Below are 9727 nucleotides of genomic sequence, written 5' to 3'. Positions count from 1 at the left end.
TAAAAATAAATAAATAAATAAATAAATAAATAAATAAATAAATAAATAAAAATCCCCGTTTAGAAATAAATCGGATCGCATGGAAAACAAAAGTGTTTTGCGGGATTATTAAATATAAAATACACGAAAAACAAACCACACACACAAAAAAACCTCTCACATTAATTACTTCATAGCTCAGAGAAATACAAATAACTCGCTGTTTAGTCAAAGAAACGGTGAAAAACAAACGTGGACTATTGTTTGCATTATTTTGTGCAGAAAAACGTCATAAAAACCATAAATGTAATAAAAGTAACTGAAGGTTTGAGGTCTGAGTTTATTGACAGTGACCTTTATCGATGAATGAATATTTATTTTAGACACACTGTGCGTAAAAACTAAGTAGCACAAGGTTCCGACGAAATGCGTGGGGTCGATTAAATCACAAATAAACACTGAGTGAATTCAAATTAATTATTTGCTTACAGAGCTGAACGGGTTGCCCTCCAGGTCCATGCACAGGTAACGGCTGCTTTTGACGCCGAGGATGGCGATACGATCTCTTGCTTCAGATTTCAGTAGAATCACACCTGCAGGAGGAGAAAGGAATAATAATCATACAAGAATACAGACTTTCATTATACTACAGCATAAATATTAGAGTTATCTTACTATAGGTGCTCCTGGACGTAGTTTTGCGCACACTCCCATCTAATCTGATCTCCAAGTAGAAGTTATTGAGGTCTGTGGATGTCTGCAGGTGGACGTATCTCCTTGGGTTCCCCCAGGTGGATCCAACCAGAGGTGATGGGTTCGGGACCGTATCCCCGAGAGGAAATCCCTGCAAGACAGCGAGAAAGAGCGCCAGCACGGTGTCTCTCATCCCCATTCGCCTGTTGACCTCCATTCTGGTTCAAACTTCGAGCTCCTGGAAGTTTTCAGATGCTCTGTTGTCGCAAAGTTTGGAGACAGTTCCTATTTAAAGCCCCCCGAGCGCCACTCCTGCTCACATCCTTTGGGTAAAAAAAAGAAAAAAAAGAAAAAAAGAAACTCGCCCCCAAAGCAGATGTGCGGGTTTGCTGCAGCGGAAGGGCCACTTCCACCTCTGTCTGTTTACACCGATGCTGCTGGTCAAACAACAGAACTCTTATTTTTGGTTAGTCTTGACTCATCCACCTTAAATTAGACCTGTTACCAAATAATTCCTGCTTTAGTTTGGTGTAAAACGATGTACAGGGTAAATTAAAAGGAAAAAAACCCCGGAACTTACATTTTATTTTTAATCAAACCAGACACGGGTCATAGTATAATTTAACTGATTATAATTAAGACGTACATTTTAAATTAAATAGCTTATTATATATATTTAACAGAACCGGTTAACCACGGTGGACTAGACTTGTGTGCTGGTTCAGTTTGCCTTTGCGCACCTGCAGAGCTCAACAGTCCCTGTGTTTGACCAGCAGAGGGAGACACTTCCTTATATAGAGCAGAGAAACGAAAGTCTGATAGCAAGACTGTGACAGAATAGTTTCCCCAGAACATCACTCTAAAGTAAACTCACGCTTCAGTTTTGTGAAAATCAGGACCATTAAGTGCAGCCAAATAGTTTAAAAAAATTAACAGAAATGTTAAATACCAGTGGTGGAAAGTAAGCTTATTCATTCTGTACAGCCAACAAGCCTTTAGATTTAACATGTGGCCTTCAGAGGAGGCCTGACTCCTACACTTGGACCTGCTGTATGAATTACTACACTCTAAGACAGATGTTTGTCTGGGGTTGAAAAGTGTATTATAGTTGAATTGCCTCAATTGTGCATTGTTTCCAATGGCCAGCAGGGGGCGACTCTTTAGACTGCAAAAAGGTTGTGTGGAAGTCATCTAGAAAATACTGCTCACTTGCAGGGAAGAGGATTAGCGCATTTTTATAGTAGTATTTTTAATGAACTTTTTGTGATTATTATAGAAAAGTAAGAATTCTGGAAGAAATTTTTACAACTAATTCTGGCAACAATAACGTCTGAATTCTGATTAAATCAGAATACTGAGGAAAAAGGTCTATGCGAAAATATTGTTTCCCTCACAACCAACAGGCATGCTATATATATATATATATATATATATATATTTCACTTCTGTTCACTTCACTTTCAAGTTTTGTTTTGCTGAATTCACTATGATTTTTTTATGGTTCAACTTAGAGTAACAAAGGAGGGTTAGGGAGAGTTTGTTGCTCTACCTTGTGAAAAGTGAGCAGTGACAGTTGATTTTCTTAGTCAGATTCACCTCCAGCTTGTCAGGTAAAAGAGTTTAAAGAGATAAAGAGTTTAACCAGTGCTACACAAAGAATCACACCTTTTCAAGCAGTTTTAAAAAAACCAAAACAAACTTTTATTGGTATCTCAGGAATACAGTAGACTGCTGTGCACAGCACATACGTACAAAAATAAAAAGAAAAAACTTTAATATCCTTACTTAGCATTGTCTGTTTTCAGAAACAAATAACTGAAGTTTGTTTCTTTTCATTTACAGTCATCAGCAAACCAAAACTAAGGCAGAAGGTGAGGTATATGAGAACAGAGGAGAGGAATAGAGAAGGATTTAAAAACAAAACAAAAAAACAGAGAAAAAGCACACACCCTTAATCAGATTCAGAGCTAAAGTATGTTAATCATTATTTTTTTTTAAAGAAATTCCTCACCTTGACTTAATTAAATTTGACCTATGATAAGAAAATGGAAGAAAAGAAAACAGATAAATCTGGATACATTTCTTTCTTCTTCTTTTTTGGTCAAAGCTGATAGGTGAGTGTTTTGCTTTAGACACAAACTTTCCCTCTTTTAGAGATTGTTTTTCATGACCGATATTGTTTGAAAAGTCGCTTCCTTACACTTGTTTCTAATCAAGATGTCCTTGATAAGGGGCTGCCAGAGACTTTGGACATCTTGATTAGGGTGCTGGCTGAGAGAAGTGCTCTTTGCTTTCACGTCTTGCTCAGCTGAAAATACAGATTCACAACGGTTTACTCCCGAGGAGATCAGCGATATGACACACAGCCTCATCAATGACAACAATGAGCCTTTTTTTTCCCTTTGTTTGTTTTGCTGACATTTTGAGCTACATTTGCTTTGCTGTATATAGCCTTGGCATTTGCAAAAAATGCCCTCAGAGCAGAAACAAGCCATTTAAGATTGGAGAAGAACACTGTTATGATTAAATGAGCAGCGTGGTGTGTTCAAATTTTGGGGTGCAGATGGAGCTCAGCAGCAGCAGCAGCAGCAGCAACAGCAGCAGAGGGCACGCCCTGAGGATGGCTGGGGAGCTGTCCTAAAGGACTAGAGTGCAGCAGGAGAGGTGAGGTGAGGCTTTGCGTGACTCTGCTCCCCACATACTGCATTAACTCTGCAGATGTCCCCTCCACAGAAATATCCCTACATGACTATTTAGAAAGGGGAGTTGACAGCAAGTTGCAGGGCTGTATTTTAAAGAGGTGGTGCTCTAGTTTCATAGGATGTAGTGCTGTTTCAGAAAATACTGCAGGTAAAAGGAACTATTAGAAATGTGTTTTTGAGGCCTTAAGACAGTCCGACCCATATAGAAGACCACCCTGGTCATTGGGGTCGGGGTCCGTAACTCTGACCTTGAACTAAAAAAGGCTGAAAGGAGAGGAGGAAGCTCCTGGGTTACAGCTGGAATCCCAAGGTCTCTTGCTATAGCAAGTAAGCTGTGGGGTGAGGGACAGGCAGAGGTGGGAGGGTGGGATAGAGCTCAGGTATGTGGAAAGCTGCCTGTCATCCTGGCAGATCTGCATTCCTGCAGCAGGTTTGAAGAACAACAAAGACAGCAGGCCAGCTCTGTCACATACGTCTTTCCTGGATTTAAATAGTCCTGTTTCCTCTGTCACAGGCACAGACAGAGGCAGATGATCAAGCGTTCGTCAGTTCTGTTTTGTTTGTTTTTTTGTTTTTTTAAAGTAAACAGCTGCAGAAAGTACAGGGGTGAATGTACTTGGGAAGACTCTCAGGAATTCTCAGAATGAGGCAAGAGAAACATCTTTGGAATATATAACAAGATATTTGTGCACACTAACAGCGGGTCTGCAAAGCTTAATACACCTCTAATAAACTTTTCTTATTAAATAATCAGTTTTTGACTAGCTCAGCCATTCAGCTATAGCAAACTAAGATCAAAATCAACAGAAATACAGATGCAGAGTTAAGAAATCTAAGAATGTGGATCCAGTCCTCGAGCTGAACCGCGCTTTAGTCCTTAAAGTCATCTAGAATTGCATTTCAAAACATTTACCTCCAACACCTCACTGCCACTGCAGTGCTGCTGCTGCAGAAAGCAGATTCAAGCAGGGGAATTGCCCCAGGGCATGCACATCCTCCACCAAACTCACTGATGTGAGGAAAAAAAACAAATGTGGAAGCAAAGAGAACATTGAGGCACCATCATCGATGGTCGACTGTGCAGCCTGAACTCTTAACGCCTCATCCAGGCAACTGTAACAAAGCAGCATTGTATGGTTTTTTTTGTTTTTAAAAAAAGAAGAAAGAAAAAAAAGCTCCTGAATTCTTCTTCTTTTACATTTGCCAACTATTTACAAAGTTTTTTTTTCATTGGTTTCATGGACAGTAGACATCATTTTCAATAGCAGCTATATCTTTGCCATTCAGAAAAAAAATGAAAATAAATAAATAAAAACCGCATCCCAGTTTACTGTGGGAGCTCTGTCCAAGACTATGTGCTGTAACATTTCTACTGTGCGCTCTATCTGCTCAAATAAAATTTTTCTCCATGCTGGGATAAATACATATTCCACCCTGTTTATATTTCGGCAATCCCACAAAGTCAAGCTCGTGGCCTTGTGCCAGTCTACATGGCTGACGGCTCTCTGGTCTCAACCACAGATTGTTTATTACTTAATCGATCTAATTACAGAAAATAAAATAAACCAGAGATAGTCAACCCCCTCCCCCTCCCCCTTCTGAGGCCCTGTTCGGTGTGTCAGCCCTATTTCTGACTCCAGCGGGTGTCTCTTACATGCAACTTTAAGGGGGCCACAAGTGGGAACACCAAGGCACCTTTAAATCGTGCAGCAAAGGTAGTGAATTTAACCACTGCCAGCTATCGATAATCAAGCGCTTAAAGGTTTGCGGAAAAAATAAATAACAAACTTAGCAGATATTTGAGCAGAACTCCATGCATCCCTTAATCGAGTAAAGTGGTTCTTTGAGGTAACAAAAAGTATTCATTTCACTCTCCAAAAGCACAGAATACAGCTCATCCTCCATCTCAACAAAAAACAAAAGGAAGTGACATTTAGTTTAGTTGCAGCAAGCACCAAGGTAAAGTGGGACAGGCAAAGTCTTCAACTTTCCCCTGTCCATAAAAACAATAAGCAGCACAGTATGGCATACATATACAAAGATAACTATCCAAATATACATATATATATATATATATATATCTATATATATATATATCTATATATCAGAATAAATATTTGTCTTTTCTTTTGCAGTCCATGGGTGTGTATATCATTACTATGCATTTCTATATTACCTGGAGGAACATCCACATGTGCAAATTGTTAAGTTATTGCCAGTTTGTCTCATAGTCGTGGGAGGAAATGTGTGACAGTCATGGCGGTGGTGGCCTTGTTGCCTCTCTTTACACGGCCATGCTTGCTGAGGGCGATGTAGAAGCCCTTGTAAACAAAAGACTCATAGGCGTTGTAGTTGTTGGGCAGCAAAGTCTCCTTGAACTTGCACTCGTCCTTGAAGACTCTCTAGAAAAAGAGAGAAGGACAGAGGGGTGGGAGCAGGGAGGGGGTGAGGGGTGTCAGTAAATCTCATGACAGACGCAGTACGAACATCACAACATATGCATGGTTTCCACATGACCTCTGCTTTGGAAAACAGCCTGCCTTAGACAGCATGCTTTGAGGGAAACAGGAGGAGCAGGCATGCTGTTGCAAAAGAAATGCCCTTTTCAAATGCAGACACCGGCCTCCTGCTTTTACTGCTAAACTCATAAAAAAAGTCTCCCGACTGGGTTCACATCCTAACACTAATCAAAAGGAGAAGTGAACGAGCTGGAATCAAAGGCTGAATAACACAGGAACACATTACAGTGTTTACTAGGACACATTGTATTAGCATAAAAAAACCCTCTTTTGCCACAAGTGCAGATCTGTTGTACATATATATGTGTAGAAAACTCTGTTACATGTAGATATCCTGCTTGGTTAAAGAATTAACATTAAAGCACAGTCAAAGTACGGCAAGTAGAAGCAGTGGTGCTAATTCTGACTTTAATATTGTAATTTTCATCAACTAGTAGTTAGAAGCTGTCATACCATGGAGCAAAAAAGGCTAATACAATATTTTTTACTGGCTTTGGCAATTACAGACATATTTTTTATATATTATTAATTTCTTTTAAATTAACAAAAGAAACCAAACTTGTCAAAAACCTTGAATACGGACTTAACAATCTAAGCAGGGCAAAATTATGACCACAAGTGATAAGTTTGATTTTCATATTCAGCCCAAAGCCCAACACAGCAAACTGTAAATTAAAAATCTAACTATCGTTTCCATTTTCACTGTGAGATACACGCCAGTCTGAGCTTGCAGAGTCATTGCAGATACACACTATTAGGCATCAGCACTAAGTTGTAAGGTTGGATGGGACTCAGATTTATAAAATGTCCATGTTTCAAGGATTTTTATGAGACATAAACAGCTCAGAACAATATTGTAGAATCAAATTTTAGTGTAAGAAGAGAGACCTGCTGTGATATTTGACATCAACTGTAGCTAAAAATACAGAAATTACACACACACACACACACACACACACACACACACACACACACACACACACACACACACTTGCCTTTTATTTGGCATCTAAGGCATTAAACAGCATGTCATAACTGACCTACTTTTACAGACTGGCTATAATTTCCCTGTCATGATTTCACTGAAGATCGTTTGATTGTGCATAGCAGCTTCAGGAAAAATGAGAAAGAGACTCTTTTACACGAGGAATGTAACTAAGTACATTTACTCAAGTATTGCACTGGGGTACTGGGGCACTTTAAATGGAAATAATGCACCTTTAGCTCTAGCTGCTTTGCAGGTTAAGCTGAAATATTATCACTGAGTGGGCCGTTCTGCTGCACAGCAACTTCATAAATCACTGTTTCCGATAACAGTTACTTTTGCTGAAATACAACTGTGAGTGTGGCATTTTTACTTGTAATGGAGTACTCTACGTGGCACCACTGCTTCTTTTACTTGAGAACAGGATACTTAAACCACTGACAGATTCTGACACAGCAAAAGATTTGAACATTGAAGCTTTCTTGGACCCTGCTGGGAAGCCCCCCTATCATCGCGGCATATTAATAACACAACAGCGCTCATAAAGTCGTGGATGCAGCAGCTATATGAACTCGTCTTACACTGAACAGGATATGTGTGTATGTGTGTGTGACAAGGAGAGAGAGAGAGAGAGAAAAGGGGGTGGGGGAGCCTCTGAAGTTGCGCACAAACGTACCGTTCCGTATAACCTTCCCCTGCTGTTCATTGCGACAAACAGCCCACTCCTCACTCCGAACAGGCTGATCACTCCTCGGTCCACGGTGGAGATCTCTATCAGACCTGAACGAAACATACTGTTAGGGAAGCAAAGACACAAGTCACACTGCGACTGGGGGTAAAGTCGAGTAACTGGCCTATGCAGCAGGGATGGGTGTAACCTTGCAGGTGCATTGCGACTGGATGATGCTCTCCCTGCTCAATTAGCCCCTTTGCAGTTATCAGCTATTTGCATGTTCGATGCGAGTGTAGTCGAGAGCGTGCTGAGAGGGACGGGAGGGTGCCCTGCTGTAGGGGACGGAGGGTAAAAATAAGTTAGCGTCTAAACTGGCTCAAGCATTCGTGTCATGTTTTTGGTTTGGGAGGATATTTCGCACTGCACGGATGCAAAGCTCAGTACACTGGTTTTGCTTTCGGGAACTTTCAACCATGCCGACACCTCTTATTAAACATCATGCAAGATAAGTGAGCGGTTCTAACTTTTGCACAGCCCTGCGCATAGGGTTACACTCTTTTTCTGGGTCCAGTGCTTTGCCGGATGCAACTCACTGTATTGGTTCTCATTGTGTTCACCGCTTATCCTGCCATCCGGGAGCACCTGCAGGTGAAACCCAATGCCCACGTTGCAGTACAGTCGTCGCACTCTTTTGATGCCCTGCAAATAGTCACTCTCCCAGTTCAGCTCCGATTTCCCCCCAGTTATACCCAAGTAGGAGCGGGAGAAGAGGGTCTCCCACTTCTTTTCCAGTAAAGTCGCATTAGTCCTGCTCGGAATCGGATAAGATGAAACGATTCCCCAGAGAGAAGTCCACAGTACAATAACTGCCAGTAGCGTCCAGTGCGTCCGGGCCCCGCTGGACATACTGTAGTGGCACCTTTGCGCAATGGCCATCCAGTTTACCTTTGGGGCACGTGGTCAAAGTTACCTGCCCTAAAAATGCAACTCTTCTTGATTTCTGTCCTTTGGCATGGTGGTGGTAAAGGTTTATTTTGGGATCAAGATAGATCAAGGCCCCATAGCCCGAGATCTGAGCAGGAGGATTGGGACAGAGCGCGTCGGAGCTTGAATTGGTGCCGGTGGCGATGATCATCTTTCGCCGCTCCGCGCCTCTGATCAGGCAACGCTGGCCGTGGAGGGGGACACCACTCACCGCAAAACCAGCTCACCTTGCCCCCGACTCTCACATCCTAAAATGACATCACTGTGACTTCACCGCTGCACCCCCCATCAAAAAGTAGGAGATGGGAGGAGGAGGAGAAGAGTTACAGGACCCTGGCAGGAGCGGCAGCTCTGATAGGAGTAATGGGGGGTGCTGCACCTTCAAATCAGCGTCAAATAAGCGAGACAGATTGAGAAGAAGAGCATCCTGTGGTGCATTTCAAAATAATAATTAAAAAAACTTCCCTGCATCAGCTTCTCTCCCTGGTTAAAAAAAAAAGCTGCTATATGCTGTGGCCTTTACAAAAACGCAGTCTAGCTGAATACACAGGATTTTTTTTATTACTGAAGTCAAACTTTGAGAAGCTAAAATTATTTCTAATTATCACTAAAATAAGTTTTATAATGCATCGCAGCGAAAACACAAGGTCACAAAAACAGGGGTGGATTCGCCATGTTTGTCATCATCTCGTCTTTATTGTGTTTAAGGTGACAGACGCTTGATAAAAGGCAGTGACAGCAAAAAAAAACCCCACAATCAATTCATTAATCTTGAGTTCATGCATTTAGGCATTATGAATGAAAATGACATTTTTCCTCTTGGTGTTTTTCTTTAAATTGTCACCCGTAAAAAATGGAGTTGAAAGAAATATGTGAACAGAGGTACTCAGGTTTACTTCTGTTTTTGGATGACTTTGGATATGATTTCAAACACAGAATTATACTTAAAAGTTCAGTGATTGAGTTTTTAAAGACAGCTTTGATTTATAAGTTGATCATTTTTCAACTAACTGAATACTTGTTTGCATTAAGTATCACCAGAAAATGGTAAATAAATAAATAAACATTTCCTAGAACTTATTTTGGTCGTTTATTGTGGTACAAACAACATGCAGTGGGATGTTTATACATTCTTTTCTTATTTTATTATGTCACATAATTTGTGTATATGAAATACTTATAATGACATTCT

The 9727-nt window shown here is 40.8% G+C and overlaps 2 protein-coding genes across 2 annotated transcripts in view; both read right to left on the bottom strand.

The window, feature by feature from the left end:
- fgf23 (fibroblast growth factor 23) overlaps positions 1-978 on the bottom strand; it is a 1547-nt gene extending 569 nt beyond the window's left edge. Inside the window, exons 1-2 of the mRNA XM_005740790.1 lie at positions 655-978; positions 469-572 (exon numbers count right to left, since the gene is read on the bottom strand). Of these exons, the coding sequence (XP_005740847.1) occupies positions 469-572; positions 655-889 (339 nt within the window). The 5' untranslated portion in view covers positions 890-978. The remainder of the gene's footprint in view (positions 1-468; positions 573-654) is intronic.
- A 4513-nt stretch (positions 979-5491) lies between these two features.
- Positions 5492-8880, bottom strand: LOC102198548 (fibroblast growth factor 6). The gene is made up of 3 exons (XM_005740789.1): positions 8145-8880; positions 7555-7658; positions 5492-5776 (listed from the first exon to the last, which is right to left on the bottom strand). Exons 1-3 carry the CDS (start codon positions 8485-8487, stop codon positions 5600-5602), a joined length of 624 nt encoding a protein of 207 aa, XP_005740846.1. The 5' UTR covers positions 8488-8880; the 3' UTR covers positions 5492-5599.
- Between the last annotated feature and the right edge of the window lie 847 nt (positions 8881-9727).

This window comes from Pundamilia nyererei, unplaced genomic scaffold (assembly GCF_000239375.1).
Source record: "Pundamilia nyererei isolate P.nyererei 1_Seehausen unplaced genomic scaffold, PunNye1.0 scaffold00104, whole genome shotgun sequence".
Taxonomy (NCBI): domain Eukaryota; kingdom Metazoa; phylum Chordata; class Actinopteri; order Cichliformes; family Cichlidae; genus Pundamilia; species Pundamilia nyererei.
This window is presented reverse-complemented; position numbering and strand designations above follow the sequence as displayed.